Source organism: Palaemon carinicauda, chromosome 24, assembly GCF_036898095.1.
Source record: "Palaemon carinicauda isolate YSFRI2023 chromosome 24, ASM3689809v2, whole genome shotgun sequence".
In the NCBI taxonomy this organism is placed as follows: domain Eukaryota; kingdom Metazoa; phylum Arthropoda; class Malacostraca; order Decapoda; family Palaemonidae; genus Palaemon; species Palaemon carinicauda.
Window position 1 is genome coordinate 98,574,326 of NC_090748.1, and position 16,476 is coordinate 98,590,801.

The window sequence follows — 16,476 nt, forward strand, 5'->3', positions numbered from 1 at the left end:
GAGAGAGAGAGAGAGAGAGAGAGAGAGAGAGAGAGAGAGAGAGAGAGAGAGAGAGAGAGAGAGAGAATAATTTTTTAAAAACAACTTCTGTTATGTTTTGTATTCCATAATCTTTACAGATTCTGTGAACTGTGTCTTTATATATAAATGAATGTACCATACCTAATTGTACATACAAGTGTAAAATCAAGTGATGACTAAATACAGTTGAAATGAACTGTTTAGTACAATAGCACTTCTTATTTACTTTGCTTGATGTAAAAAATGGAGGTTGAAATTTACTATCGTGCACTGCCCTTTATAATTAATTTGATTGGTGTATTTTTTATATCATTGCATACTGCCTACAAATCACTTTCGTGCTATGATAAAGTGACTTAATTACAAATGTATGGTTTAACAACAGTAGCTGGTTATGAAGATGAGGGACACATTCTAATATACTGTGCTACAATATTCCTATTCCTCCCATTTTATTGACTTAGTGTTTGCACTTTGCAGGATTTTGGGGTTTAACAATCCCTCCCCAAGGACCCGTTAGTGTAAGTAATGGTAAGGTTACTCGATAAATGTTCATCGTTGATTCATACTTTTTATTTATTTGCCCGATTCACCTTCCACTCAAAATTGAGTGCTGGGGATCAATGTAGTTCTATGTGCTGTTACTGTAGTACACAAACATGTGTTACGATCTCAGGACCTTTTATTATAATGTTAAGTAGTACTGTTACGAATTACCACTTGTTTATGATGTTAGGTGTAGCAATGTGGGTAATACTGCTGAATGGAATTCCAAAAATAAAAACACAATAGAAATAAAATCTAAAACAAAATAAGATTGCAAACCATTTTGTAAAAACTATATTGCTCAAAGTATAGTATTCTAAATGGTTCTAGTGATACAACCACATAAACACAGGCTTCTATGAAAAAAAAAAAGAATCCCCACTTACCATCCACCTCAGGCAGTTCATCTGCCTGCTGCTCTTCCTTGGGTACTGATTTCACTTGGGTGAAACTAACCCCATGACGAGGATCACCCCCATTCGTTTTCTGCTTGGGGGATATGGCTTCTAGATATGCCATCTGCTCAGCTTCACTGCAAGATATGAAGTACTGCCACACCTGAAAAACGTAACCTTTTAAAATAAATATTTTTTGTTCGTGTATAGAAACTATTAGCTTATTTGAACAAACTACTTTGGCACCCATATGATTACTTTTATTTTCTAAGGAGTTAAAAGACCCCCTTGTATAAGGATAACTCCAAATCTTCTATTGCATTATTCAACCTAATGTCTATTTCCAAAATTATTTCTGTACTCTCTGCACACAGAGGTGAATGCGAAGAAAACGTTGCGTATTTTGTATTTATGAAACGTTACTGTTACAAAATTGTATGACCGATCATTCCAAAGCAGTGCCCTATTAGAGTTTAGCCTCCTCTTGAACAGTAGGTGACTTGAAGTAGTAGGTCCTTGATTTCAATTACAGAAATAGGTTAATCAAGGATATAGAAGTTTGAACGTAATGGCCAAATACAAAAAGATGGGAGATGTGATGCAGGAGAAAATGATAAATGAAGGTATCAGAACAAAAATAATCAAGGATTATAGGAAACAAACCCATTACCTAGGTATGTAAGGGAGAGGTGTTAGATATAAAGTACGAATATTGAATAAATACAGTAAAGAAAAAAAAATGAATGATTCATGATTAAAAACACTTCCTCTCATCTTTTCAATAATCTTTTTTTTGGAGTAGATTATCTAATAGAGATTGCTACAGAAGAATTTAACTTTACAATTAGTGTTATTTGCTTAATATTGTATCATATACCAAACGTTCACGCATGAAGGGTTGACCGCATACAAAATTAGGCTTCTGCCATAGGAAAGTAATCCTATTTTCTTTCTTACACACCCACAAATCTATCCTATACATATTAGAGATTTTTATAATTCAAATGTCAACTTATATGCTGTTATATATGGATAGTATCTATACTGTAAAAGCATGAAGTATCTATACAAACAGATACTGTAATGTACTGACAATATTTTTACTTATAGGTTAATGCAGTGACAAAATAATTTCTACTTACCTAAATTTTAAAATGACATGTTAAGAAACCCAAGGTTTTTATGACAAAGATTGCATATAAACACAAACTACTCATTGGAATGTTCCATCCTATTTCCTTTGTACTTTCCTTAAAATATCTCGGGAAGGCAAGGGATAAGTTACCCGCATATTATCGCAGTTGTTCAAGAGCTGACTAAAAGCATTTTCAGTCTTGGGTTGAAAGTCAACGATACTAGGCTCTCCTGTCTCTTCAAATTCATCCTCAATCAGAGTTTGAAGAGCTCGAGCTGAAATGAATAAAAAAGGTACTGAGAAAATTCTGTATAATTATTACTATTACTCTAATTACTTTGAATTATGCCTAATTATCTGATTGATATTCAGCAGAAATTAGTCACTTCAATGAAACCTGAACTTTATATCTAATACTGAAAAGCATATAAATTACTAAACAACAAAAATCAAAGGTAACTTAACTAAACTTTAAATAATACCTATATCACAATATGACAAATTCGAAGATAATTTGTATTTTTCCTAACCATACAAACCTTAGCTATTTACAAAGGGTTATTACTTTTAGCGTAGCTGAAATGGCGAGCCATTAGAATTTAACGAGGGTGTATTACCCCCGCGCTAGTTAGCGGGGGGGTAGGGGAGTGGTAGCTAGCTACCCCTCCTCCCCCTCACACACAGGTGAATACTCACTTTCACTTAGAGGTAGGACTTGTCTTGGGGGACAGGGCTGGCGGGCAAATATGTGTAAATAGCTAAGGTTTGTATGGTTAGGAAAAATACAAATTATCTTCGAATTTGTCATTTGTTCCGTAACCGAAATACAAACCACGCTATTTACAAAGGGTGACTTATCCCTTAGGAAGGGTGGAAAGTCCCCAGCCATACTGGCTTTGGCTTTACCCGGGGACTCAGAATCCGAGTGAGTCGCACTCGAGAAAAGGAGTCCCTGCGCCTCACAAGTTCCTTGCACCGCAAGGAACCATGTGGCCTACGTAAGCTTGTGTGTGAAGGAAGAAGTGTGACCCGTCTTAGGCAGTTGACCTGGAGTTCCAGAAGGAACTCTGGGTTAAGACGTTCCCAATACCACCTCGTCAGGGTATGGGGGACGCGACAGTATTGATTCAATACTCGGAACACAAGGAAGCATGGTTTACCTGCAGAGGTTCGAGGTCAGCTATGCAGAGACCAGGATGCTGCTTCCCCGTAGAGGGGATGATGAAGAAAGAAGTAAGGGCCAGACATACTTCTTTCGTTCATGCAGACTAAAACCTGATAACAATGCCCTCAACCTTCTGCTACCTGTCCAAAAAGGAGCCTGAGGTTAGACCAGCTGTTGTGTAGCCACCACAGAGCGATAGAAAACGTATCGAGACTCCTGTGGGTCACGCCCTGCAGGAAGCGGGCTGCGAAGGTCATCAGACGCTTCCAGACTCCAGCTTGTAGCACCTGCGTCACAGAGTAGTATTACTCGAAGGCGAGGGACGTTGCGATGTATCCAACATCGTGCTGTAGGGCGACGTGACGGGGGAGGGTCTGAAGACAGGTCGAGATGAATGTCCTTGAGTCCGGGCTGAAGAGGTATACTGGTGACTCTCCCCCCATGTCCTCCTTGTGTTCCCAAATCGGCTGCAACTGAGGCCAAACTGCAGCTGTTCCCAGCGCTAACCTCTCGATTCCTGTACTGGCAAGAAAGAGAAGGTCTTGGGACATCAGACACAGAATGGAGACTCAAAATCTTGAATGAATCGGACCGAAGGGTCGGGACCCTCAGATTCTGAGTCTAGCCAACAACTCAGGAGCGAGCCTGAATGTTGCCTTCCCCTCTTCCTTAGAAAGGGGGGGAGTAGTAAGAGACCGAGAAGATTGCTTACACACTGGCCGTGGCCAGAGTGAGCAGAAGACCCAGGGCGGAATACAATCCGAGGCCTGTCGTAAAAGGGTCTTGAGAAGATCTCTTAAAGGACTAAAAGTCCGAGCCATGCTCCAAGTTGGAGGTCTTCCTCCGACTAGGGCAGGGACGATCGTAGCTTCGCATGAGCGAGGATAGATCCAGCGGGCAGGAAAAAGTTATTCCTTTAAGCCTGAAGGTCAGGGAAAGGCTGAGCGACAGGCTTCATTGCCAAGAGCGGAAAGGAGTTTCCTCCCGCCGAAAGGCAATAAGACCGTTATTGCTGGAGAAGAGGCCTCACGGGAAGAGGTATATCTCCCACGGCACCAACCACCTTAGACTCTTCACTTTGCCTGGGAGACCCCTGTGGATGACTATCGCAGATGACGCGACCTCCGTACCGCGACTGTAGCGGGTTGTCTCTTCTAGAGGAGGAAGCGTAGTGTCTCCAGGCATGAAGCCGAAGCGACGCCCCGGTTCGGGAGAGATGTCGCAGTGTGGTTGCTTGAGTAGTCTGCGCCGTGGGAGAAGCTCTCCCGGGAGTTCCGTCAGGGGAAGCAGAGGGTCCAGAAACCGTTCTGCACATAGTCCCAGTGGAGCTCTCCCATTGAAAGGTTGACAGACAACCTGGTTTTGTTGAGACCCATTGTCCGCAGACAAAAAGGAGGGAAGACGCAGGCGTCGAAGTTGTCCCACCATCACCGGAATGCATCTTGCCAGAGTCTCGGGGTCTGAGACTGGGGGGAAAACTAGCGGAAGCTTGAGGTTCCAAGCTGTCGCGATCAGGTCCCCCAGACCAGCACTTGCTGGTTACCCAAGGTCAAAGACCCCTAGGTATACTCTCTCTATGAGGCTCTGCTCGGATAGTCTGAGAGAAACATTCCCCTGCCTGGAATGAGAGAGCCGATGGTGGAATTGAGAGAATCTCAATCATCCCGATATCTCTACTGCAAGATGTGAAGGTGTGAAAATGCGTCCCCTGCTGGTTAGCATGAGGTCGACACGCAACGGGGCGACTTGGCAGGAGCGGTAGGATCTGAAGAGGGGCCAGACTAAGGCCCTTAAGCCTGCCTGAATGATGGAGAGGTATCCTTCAGGTCTTGACCATAGGCCTGGACCGGAACATGCCCCCCCCCCCTTTCCTTTGACGAGTCCGAGAACCGCATCAAGAATGTGGGGAAAGGACGAGAATATCCACTACCATCAAGAGGCTCCATAGGTCAACACCCATTGCAGGTTTAATAGTTCCGCTGGTCCCATAGGGCCAGGGAGTCCAGTTAAACATTGCCTGAAGCCACCGGAACTTGGATCGCCCCACATGGAACTTATCCTGAGGCGACCGTTCGGACTATAAACGGGTCAATGAGGAAAGAAGAACTAGGAAACGTTCCAAGGTAGGGCTGAAAACTCTGCTTGACTGAGAACAGGTACTGCGACTCTCCTCAGTCTTGCCACGGTGAACCGAAAGGAAGGCTCGGAGGATGTGGTAACAGAATCTGGCGTCCCCAGGTGGCCACCCATCCAAGTACCGACGTTGCTTAACCTCACTGGACGGACGAGAAGCGGGGTTTCCAACGTGGTAAGGCGGTTGACTCAATATCATGGCCAGATACTCCAGATGTTGAGGCAGAGGAAGAGAAGGCTCCAAGCAAAATACCATGAGCCCACACTCATGGTCAGCATTCGGAAGCTTTTCCCGGCGCTGAAGAAGGTCGAAACCCGAGCCTACCGGAGTTGACCAGCCCTCCAAACAGTAGAGGAGGCGGAAGTCTGCACCTGAGCGGCCAAGAGGAAGGCAGGGAGAGTTCTCTGGGGAAACAAACCTGCTATGCCACGGCGGGATAGCCACACTGCATCATAAGCAGGAATACTTGCAGTTTAGGCTGAATTCGACGAGCACCCTGGAAGATGGATGGAATGGAAACTGAAAGTACCCGTCCTTCCGATCCAGGGTTAAAGGAGTCCTGTCGCCTCGTTACCAGTCTGATCGATTCTGCTGGTCTACGCTGGCCGAAGTTTGTTCGACAAACTTGATCAGGGCTGAGAGGTCGACTATGGACATCCCCTCTCAGATCCTTCCTTACAAGAAAGGATCGACTGAGGGGGCCGGGGGTGAAGCCGTCGATGATCCTAAGGAAGACCTTCGCCTAAGGTATGGATCATTCTGCCCAACCGGGCAACTCTGCTGATGCTATGTCATAGGGGTTCAGAGACACTGAATTCGCTGACAGAGACGGCAGGCGCGATATCCTTGGCTACTCACAGAGATTGTGCGGGAATGGGCATCGGGAAGCTGTCATTCGGATGAGTAACCTTAAGCATCCTCCCAGCGAAAAAACCTGCAATCCTAGAGTTCGTGAACTCCTTTTAGGACTATGCCCCCCCGGGGGAGTCTCCCGTGCCATCTGTTCCTGACAGGAGGAAACTACAATTGGACACCTTGTCCCAGTTGTCGTAGCCGATAACTTAGGCCGACGTGGTTGAAAGAAAAGGGAGCTGGAGCCCTGCAGAGTCTGGAAGAAAGCGCCTTGGAGGAGTGAAACCGGAAGTCGATTTACTCCGCACAGCAGATGTTTAAGTCTCTGTCCTTGGGCAAAGACAAAACTCTTCTCAAGGATGGAAGGGTGTCTGAGGTCGTTGACCTCCACAGATGAGACACCCGAAGGAAGCCTTCAGTCAGTGCGTCCAGATGGTACAACATCGAGCTTGTCCGCAAGTAGATACTTAACGACGAAAGGCCAAGGTGCCTGAGCTCGAGAGGAGGAAAGTACCCTTGATCTTCCTGTAGCTTCCTTGAACCAAACCTCGGGCCGTAACCGAGGAGGGAAAGAACCTGGTAAGCTCCCAGAGGAAGAGGTAAGCAGTCACCCCTTGTCCGATGGAGAAATCTTCAACGGAAAGCCCCCCCCGCCAAAAATCCTTCCAGGGCGGGAGAAGGAGAGAGTACTCGTGCAGGAGAGGGGACCCTCGAGACCGACCTCTTGGGAACCAACTTCGCCCTGGGGGAAGTCACCACGAAGTCCACTCCTCTCTTTCTCTTTAGCGTAGGAGAGACAGCCGCTGGTTTGTTACCCTGGCCGGTGAGTGCTGGTTTCATAAACCTCATTAACGCCCGTGCCAGCGGATCAAACCATGTCTGCTGCTCCAAGGACACAGAGTCCGAAATCCTCGCTAAGGTGAAAGGGATCGGGCGATCCTTTGGAGAGGACACGACGGTTCCTGCCTGAAAAGAAGGTGGGAAGAATGCTGTACTGACCTGTCTTCGTCCTGCACTACCAACCTGTGCTTGGATGGAGGTGATCCCGAGTGCCGCCTAGGAGCACGCGTCCCTGCTGCTACCACCGGCTGTGGAATTCGCCGCGAACTATGGTCGCGCGAGGGCGAACGGTCGCGCAAAGGCGAATGGTCGCGCGGCCGCACAGGCGAGTGGTCGCGCGGGCGCGCAGGCGAGCGGTCACGAGGGCGCGCAGGCGAGCGATCGCGCGGGCGCGCAGGCGAGCGATCGCGCGGGCGAGCGATCGCGCGGGCGCGCAGGCGAGCGATCGCGCGGGCGCGCAGGCGAATGGGCGTGACGGCGAGGGATCGTGCTGCCGCGTAGGTGAAGAAGATCGCTGGCGGTAAGCGATGGCGAGCAGCATGTGTAGGTGAATGATCGCGTGATAGGGTGCGATGGTGATCAGCATCCGCAAGAAGGCGAGCGTTCAGGGTTGTGCGATGAGGAGCAGCATGCGTAAGCGGGCAATCGTGCAGGGTTGTGCGATGGCGAGCAGCATGCGCAGGTGAATGATCGCGTGAAAGGGTGCGATGGTGATCAGCATCCGCAAGAGGGCGATCGTTCAGGGTTGTGCGATGAGGAGCAGCATGCGTAAGCGGCCAATCGTTCAGGGTTGTGCGATGGCGAGCAGCATGCGCAGGTGAATGATCGCGTGAAAGGGTGCGATGGTGATCAGCATCCGCAAGAGGGCGATCGTTCAGGGTTGTGCGATGAGGAGCAGCATGCGTAAGCGGGCAATCGTTCAGGGTTGTGCGATGGCGAGCAGCATGCGTAAGCGGGCAATCGTTCAGGGTTGTGCGATGGCGGGCGATCAGCATCCGCAGTTGAGGGTCGCGCGATGGCGATCAGCATCCGCAGTTGAGGGTCGCGCGATGGCGATCAGCATCCGCAGTTGAGGGTCGCGCGATGGCGATTAGCATCCGCAGTTGAGGGTCGCGCGATGGCGATCAGCATCCGCAGTTGAGGGTCGCGCGATGGCGATCAGCATCCGCAGTTGAGGGTCGCGCGATGGCGATCAGCATCTGCAGTTGAGGGTCGCGCGATGGCGATCAGCATCCGCAGTTGAGGGTCACGCGATGGCGATCAGCATCTGCAGTTGAGGGTCGCGCGATGGCGATCAGCATCCGCAGTTGAGGGTCACGCGATGGCGATCAGCATCTGCAGTTGAGGGTCGCGCGATGGCGATCAGCATCCGCAGTTGAGCTAGTAGCTGGCGAACCATGTTCCTTCAGAAGTGTTGGAGAACGTTGGCGTGCCAGCTGTAACACACGTGGGCGATCCGGAGATCGCTGGCGAGCTGACGATCGCTGACGAGCTGACGATCGCTGGCGAGCTAATGATCGCTGACGAGCTGATGATCGCTGACGAGCTGATGATCGTTGACGAGCTGATGATCGCTGACGAGCAGAAGGCTACGCGTGGAAGCCTTCGCAAAGAAGAAGAGTCCTTGACCCCGACCTGAACCGAAGTTCTAGATCGCGAGGGCGAACGTGGGCGCACAGGGCACGTAACAGGAACCGCAGGGAAGATCATCTTGAAAGCGCTGACGAACAGGAGAGCGCTGACGAACAGAAGGGCGCGCAGGGAAACCCTGACACGCAAGGGAAGAACCCCCGTGGGGGCAACCCTTTGCCCCGAAGGGATCGTTGTCCGCCGGGAGACTGATGTCCGTCGGAAGACCGCTGTCCGTCGGGAAGACCGTTGTCCGTCGGGAAGACCGTTGTCCGTCGGGAAGACCGTTGCCCGTCGGAAGACGAGATTAGACTGCTGTCCATCTGCACCAAGACGGAAGATCGAGAAAAAGAAGTTGTAGGCTGCAAACGGAGATTCAAAAAGGCGCCTCAAGCACCCTTATAGGGAGATGAGAGGCCCTTACGACGAGGCGGACGGAGGGCCTTACGGCGAGGGAGGCCAACAGCAACAGCAACAGAAGAAACCTCCGAAGAGGAGTCTCTATGAGTGTACTCTCTCGCGAACGAAAGAGAAACACTTCGTGGAAGAGACTGGTCAGCCAGTGACCTAAAAGGGGCAATCCTCCGAAGAGGAGCTCCTGCAGTTGCCCAGCCCCTTGAGCGAAACTGCATGTGCGACCGCTCAGTACCAAGAGCATAGTCGCACGAAAAAAAAGGCAAGAGAAGAACCCCCCAAAAGAGGAAAAGCTCAAGCCTGGACAGGAAAAAACTTCCCTCGGAAGGAAAGTTATCCGCCCAAGGAGGCAAGCCTCCTGACTGTTCTAAAATGAACTGGAGAGCTGTCCGTCGACACGGGAGTACTACCAGTAGAAGGAGACACGCCCCTGACGACAATACAAGGGGGGGAGGCAGCAACAGCCGAATCCCCAGGACTCAACCAGACAGCTCGCACCGTTGTTATATTACAGAAACGAACTAGATCGGTAACTGTAAAAAAATAAAACAAATAATATTAGTACACATTCATTCCCCCGGGAAGGCTCCGAAGAGGAATCCCGAGGAAAAGGAACAAGAATTACACAACAGGCACGTGCCCTTACAACCACTTACACTCGCGGAAGGAGAGCTGTAACCAAAACAGAATTATAACAATTATAATTATGTAACTATGTAATTATGTAATTTAAAAATGAATGAACACTAAAGAAAAAAACGAAAACCCCGAAAGGAATCGTTCTACAAGCTGAAAAATCAACAACTACAATTAGATTCATAAACTAATTGAGACAAAATGTACGGCGTAGCAACCCCACCCACACGGGAAGGAAGCTACAAGGGCGTAGTAAAACATAGTAAAAGGGTGAACGACCTCAAGAGAGAGAGAGAGAGAGAAAGACCGAAGTCAAACTCGATCGCAACCCATAAAATTAGGCCGTGGTGGCCTAACTGCCGAGGCCTCCACGTAGATATCGTACACTACACACACACATCTGAAAAGGAAACTTACTTATTCTATACTCAAATATATATACAAACATGAAAACATGTTTACATATATATTGAGTAAAAGAAAAGTAAGCGATTAAGTAAAGACAAAACAGACAATGGCTGCCAAGCGAGGACCAAGACAGAGACGTCTGTCACAGTCCGAGCCAAAAGTGAAAGTGAGTATTCACCTGTGTGTGAGGGGGAGGAGGGGTAGCTAGCTACCACTCCCCTACCCCCCCGCTAACTAGCGCGGGGGTAATACACCCTCGTTAAATTCTAATGGCTCGCCATTTCAGCTACGCTAAAAGTAATAACCCTTTGTAAATAGCGTGGTTTGTATTTCGGTTACGGAACAAATTAGACATTAACAATGAATAGAGACTGCTCAAGAAAAAACAGGCGTACTTAAAATACAGTAGTTGGAAGTTGCTAAAAAATAGAACCTGCAGGTGATGCAAAAAGATATTTACTAATGAATGTTTAAAGAATCTAATGAATCAATTCCAAAATTATACAGAAACCATCAACAACAAAGAGAACACAATAGCAAAAATATGATTACGGTACTGTATTCCTACGCAGTTACAAACTTCTCAGTCATTGAAATGGGCTAATCCTAGTTTTGTTTTCTACGATCAGACAATCAAATAAGAAAATGGATCAACTACATCATATGTTGTTGGGCAATTGGAGAAAATACTGTATAACAATATTTAGGAATGAAAACTCAAGATGTGTGTCGCCTAGAAAACACAAGGAATCGCCTAGCTACCACCTGGGCTGCCGAGCATCCCAGATGCATGCTTGACCAATTAGAAATATCCTTTTGGGATTGTACCTAAATAGTTCTATTGCACAGATATGGGGGCAATTTTAAACTGATGGGTTGCTTTGAAACAAACTAAAATGTACATCTTTGCTAAAGAAAATCATCTCTTACTGTTATTGGCTCGCCTTGTCTTTCTTGCTCCAGCACGAGGACGGTGATTTTCTAATCTTTCAATCAGGAGGCTAGGCATGCGACCTCGTGGAGCGGCCGCAGTTCCATCTCTCTGCGTATTGGTACTGGACGCTACTGTCTCTACTGGAGGAGTTGGTGGTTGTGTTGAAGGTTGACTTATCCCCAACCTGTCAACATAAGATATAACTTACAATCATCAAAGATAAAACGGAAAGCAAACGTTCATATTAACCAGCTGTTGAAATGCTACAGTGAAGGTTTATACTGAAACAATAAAACACTTCAGTATTAATAAAGACTGTATTCCTATTATAAATAAATCTGACATTGTAGCCAACTTTATCATAGAAAACATGGATTTGATATAAATATTTTTAAAATTCAGGAATAAGATAACCCCTGATATGACAATTTATGATAAATGAAAAATATAAAAAATGTCCCAATACAACTGCTTCCAATTGAAATATCACAAATTTTAAAAGTAATTTATATACAAACCAAAGTCTTTTAATAGCAGTATGTTTTCAGCTTGGCTGGAACTCGGCTGCCAAATTTCATAGCACTTTGACTTTCACCTAGAGCTTGTGGGCTGGATGAGACATGAAGTGAAATTTAAAAGGACTCGGGTTTGAATAGCCATAAAAATTACTTTTGAAATTTGTGATTTGTTCCTATGCAAATACAAACCTTTGTCTTTTGATGGAAGACTCATCCTTTGAAGGAAGAATCCCCAACAACCATACTATCTCTGTATCTATCTAGGCACTACACCCAATTTTGGGAAGTAGCCAACAAAAAAAGAACAAAAGGAGACTTTTCTTTTGGTAAAAATCCCAGGATGTCAATAAACTTGGACCTGATAAGAGGTGCGGGAATGATGATTTCTACCATCTCCCAACACTTGAAAATAGATTCTCATGGATGGGTTGGGTTAGGTTTCTGTCTGCAGACAGACAGACAGACACTCAAGGAAAACCTATATCCTCCTGAGGGTATGATGTAACGATATGTAACCAATTAGGAATAATATGTCTTACATTCTATCCATCCTCCCCTCATAAAGAAGATGGGGGAGACACATCTATAACCGACTTGCATCATAGAACAGTTGCTCAGTATGGAATCTTGCCCTAATCAACATCCAATACAGCGAATAACAAAGGAAAAGAGCCTGATAATCCACCACATATCATAGACTAACATCACAACCGTTATCTGTAAGGTACTGTGCTAACATCACAACCGCTGCTATCTTAGACGTGATGTTTCTTATCATGTAAGGAGCTAAGCTAAGCTTTACAACTTTCTAAGCAGTTACCACCGGTCCTAATGAAAATGTACCCAGATTTGTAAGAGATTTATCCAGAGCAATGATCTTTCTGTAATTTTAGTCTTCTGGAAGTGTTATAAATGTATTCTGAGCAATGATTGCCTATCAGTTCCAGAGTCGGGTCTTAGCACTTGCGCCACTGACAGGTTCTTCCTGAAGGCTAGGGTAGATCTGCCTGATATTCTGGCTTCGTGTGGTCACATCCTCGGAGGTCCTCCCATCCCATCATGGTAGCTTGTGTCTAATTGTTCCATGAAGCTGAACCAAAAGGGGGTTTGGGATCTTTCAATCCTTCAAGAGTGAAGGAAAAGTCATAGTGTACTCCTCCAAACCCTCTTAGAACACAAAGGCAAGACATTCTTGTCCATGCTAATTGCCTTTTAGGAAGAAGAGGTCAACGGATTGAAGTTGTGGCTGCTTAGATTCTAGGTCCTTGCCACGAACTCCTGAACCAACCTGAACCAAGGCAATGGAGATCTTCTTTTATCCATCAGAATGACTAACCTGAGTTTGAGTGGGTATGTTTTAGAGACCTGAAAACTCATGAAAATGCTCAAAGTGGCTTGAGCTTTCTGGGAAAAGAGTGCAACACACCCCAGCTCTTCAAGAGTTTTGTCAATTTTCATGAAGAGTCCAGGACTGGAGGTTCTCTGATGAAGGATGAGCGATAAACAGCTAATGTGGATACCATTCGGCATGTGGTTGCTTGGGAGCGATCAGGGTTCTGAATCTTAACGTCTTCTAAAGTATCATAATTACTGTACTTGTATAATTCATATAATGTCCCTCTAATGGTCTTTTCTCCACCATGGTTCACTTTGCATGCATATGAACCTTATCTCCTTGCTCCTCTCTTCTGGCTAGAGGTACATGGATGTGCTGTGCATGCCAACCACATGGGACATTATTTTGGTGATATTTTGGACTTTCAGATGAGCAACAGCAGCTATAAAGAGGTTTATTTAAACAATCAATTACTGAAAGACTGCAGATAAAATTGTACTTCATTTCTAAATAGATTGAACTCCCTTCTGGGAGACAACATCATGTGAGGTAGTCATGCTGAAACGGAATCAGATGGGGGAGTAACATCCAGAAACGTATGCATAAATACTCAGAAGCTCTCAATTCCTTAAAAATATGGCAATAATTACATCAAACAGAACAAAACACAGAATAGCTGCCTTACGCGACTGAAAACAACTTCTGCGCTGTAACTTACCATCAGCCTCCCAAAGGTAAACAATGAAATGCTATTCACATTTGAGTTGATTGATATCTTAGTTATTATGCCCTAGCCCCCATTAGTCATACAGGGAAAAATAATAAAATAGCCAGCACTCACCATTTTTCATGCGTAGTAAATTCCAGTTTTGTTCAAAATTATAGGGGGTGTTTGTAGACTGAAAGACCATCATGTATACAGTAATTATCTTATTTTCAACTCTATCACAATCATGCATAGAATGAAAATCGTCAGTTACCAAAAAACTTTATGTTGGCCAACCTCATTTCCTTGACACAATTTTCTCGCTCCCTTAGTTCCTGGAATCCATTTTAGCAACAGACGCAAGTCATTTGAAACAACCAAAGGTGACTCGCATGACCCGGTCAATTGCTGGCGGGCATTTCATTATCCAATCAGAAGTCAATAACACAAAATCCAAGCTGCATGACAGAACCATTAAGCATGATGCAGCATTGTTTGTTCTTAGCAGACCAGATGCGAAGATGGGAATACATACCTCCAAGAGCAACCTGTAGTCCATTTCTTTTAGCGAGTCATATTTGCACCGACTCACAACGGTGCCCTTTTAGCTCGGAAAAGTTTCCTGGTCGCTGATTGGTTAGAATTATCTTGTCCAACCAATCAGCAATCACGAAACTCTTCCGAGCTAAAAGGGCACCGCCGCGAGTCGGTGCAAATATGACTCGCTAAAAGAAATGGACTGTAGTTCGTACTCTTTACAAGAATGATTCGTTGGATAACTTGAAAACTCCAGATTTATACAAGAAAGGACTGCTTGGTGCTCTTGGCCCTTTGTACAAAGTGCAATAGTGGTGACATGCGGTATGCTTTCGAAGGGAAACCATCTCATAATTGTACTCAAAAACAGCTTTAGGACAGATATTTCTCAATGTTCTATGTTCTCCTGTTGCCTCACCACCAATTAATTCCACCTTACCTTTATCCAGCCCAACTTCATATTCATTCTTTTTCGCCCAGTCCCTGTACGTCTGGTACACCACAAAAGAAGACCGAGTTGTCTCTTGGAAAGGTGTTGCATCAAGAATGCAAGCATAGCAATATACTTGTGTTTGTTTAAATTTATAATACTGAACTAAGTGATTAATTAGATGATTAAAAATCCTCACCAATAAGGCTAATGCGCACCTGTACCACTTGCCAGAACCGAGAACAATAAAATGCTGTAATGTTAAATTGTGAGCAAAGCGAACAAGATCATAGCAAAGATCAATTGAACTATTTGATTAATCAAGATAATAAGATCAGCCAAAATCCTTGCCCACACAGCTAAAGAGTGTAGTGCATGTACCACTTGCCAGAATATAAGAGCAAGGAGTGAATAATTTGTGTTACTTCGGCAACCAAACTTGTGTGAATACGCTCACTTAGATGTGGGTGATGACAGATGTGTTACTTCGGCAACCAAACTTGTGTGAATACGCTCACTTAGATGAGGGTGATGACAGACATCTAGGAATAACTACCTATAATATTAAATGGAAAATATCCATTTTCTATGCAAGCGGCCGGCAGGCCTGGTCTTTCGTTCTCCAAAGGCTCCAATTAAAGTATTGGTGCTTCTGTAGTTGGTTGGGATGGACAGGGTGTAAAATCTTCAGTTATGACTGACAAACATCTTAAAGGGAAAACAAACACAAGACTACCATCTAACCTAACCTAGAAGTCTATTTTTATAGTTTATATATGAAGGTAGTAGGTTGGCTAGGGAATCAGCCACCCATTGATATACTACCGCTAGAGAGTTATGGGGCCCTTTGACTGGCCAGACAGTACCACATTGGATCCTTCTCTCTGGTTATGGTTCACTTTCCATTTGCCTACACATACACCGAATAGTCTGGCCTATTCTTTACAGATTCTCCTCTGTCCTCATACACTTGACAACACTGAGATTACCGAACAATTCTTCTTCACCCAAGGGGTTAACTACTGCGCTGTAATTGTTCAGTGGCTACTTTACTCTTGGTAAGGGTAAAAGAGACTTTAACTATGGTAAACAGCTCTTTTAGGAAAATAACACTCCAAAATCAAACCATTGTTCTCTAGTCTTTGGTAGTGCTATAGCCTCTGTACCATGGTTTTCCATTGTCTTGGGTTAGTTCTCTTGCTTGAGGGTACACTCTGGCCCACTATTCTATCTAATTTCTCTTCCTCTTTGTTAAGGTTTTATAGTTTATATAGAAAATATTTATTTCAATGTTGGTACTCTTCTTAAAATATTTTATTTTTCCTTCCCTCACTGGGCTATTTTCCCCGTTGGTGCCCCTGGGCTCATAGCATCTTGCTTTTCCAACTAGGGTTGTAGCTTAGCAAGTAATAATAATAAGGGTCTGTTTTAATATTGTATGTTTTTAAGATATGTTATCTTAATTATTCATTCCTTCTCTAGTAGTTTATTTATTTCCTTATTTCCTTTCCTTAATGGGGGGTTTATTCCCTGTTGGAGCCCTTGGGCTTATAGCATCCTGCTTTACCAACTAGGGTTGTAGCTTAGCTAATAATAATAATAATAATAATAATAATAATAATAATAATAATAATAATAATGGGTGGGGGTTGCAGCCACTTTCAACTACACCTAACACAGCCGTATCCTTAGCATACACTATTCTAAATCTCAACCCTGTATTTGCTTCCCAATCAGCTTCATTCCTGGCAAGGTAACACTCACTCTTAATATTTTGTAAATATTCCATCTTCTTCTTTGTCAGCATCCTTTCCCACTTTTATGTGGGGTCGATGTTCCT

General features: G+C 45.0%; 1 protein-coding gene across 1 annotated transcript in view; it reads right to left on the bottom strand.

The window, feature by feature from the left end:
* LOC137618236 (R3H domain-containing protein 4-like) overlaps positions 1-16,476 on the bottom strand; it is a 66,146-nt gene that overhangs the window by 48,457 nt on the left and 1,213 nt on the right. Inside the window, exons 2-4 of the mRNA XM_068348385.1 lie at positions 11,106-11,293; positions 2,248-2,372; positions 954-1,125 (exon numbers count right to left, since the gene is read on the bottom strand). Of these exons, the coding sequence (XP_068204486.1) occupies positions 954-1,125; positions 2,248-2,372; positions 11,106-11,293 (485 nt within the window). The remainder of the gene's footprint in view (positions 1-953; positions 1,126-2,247; positions 2,373-11,105; positions 11,294-16,476) is intronic.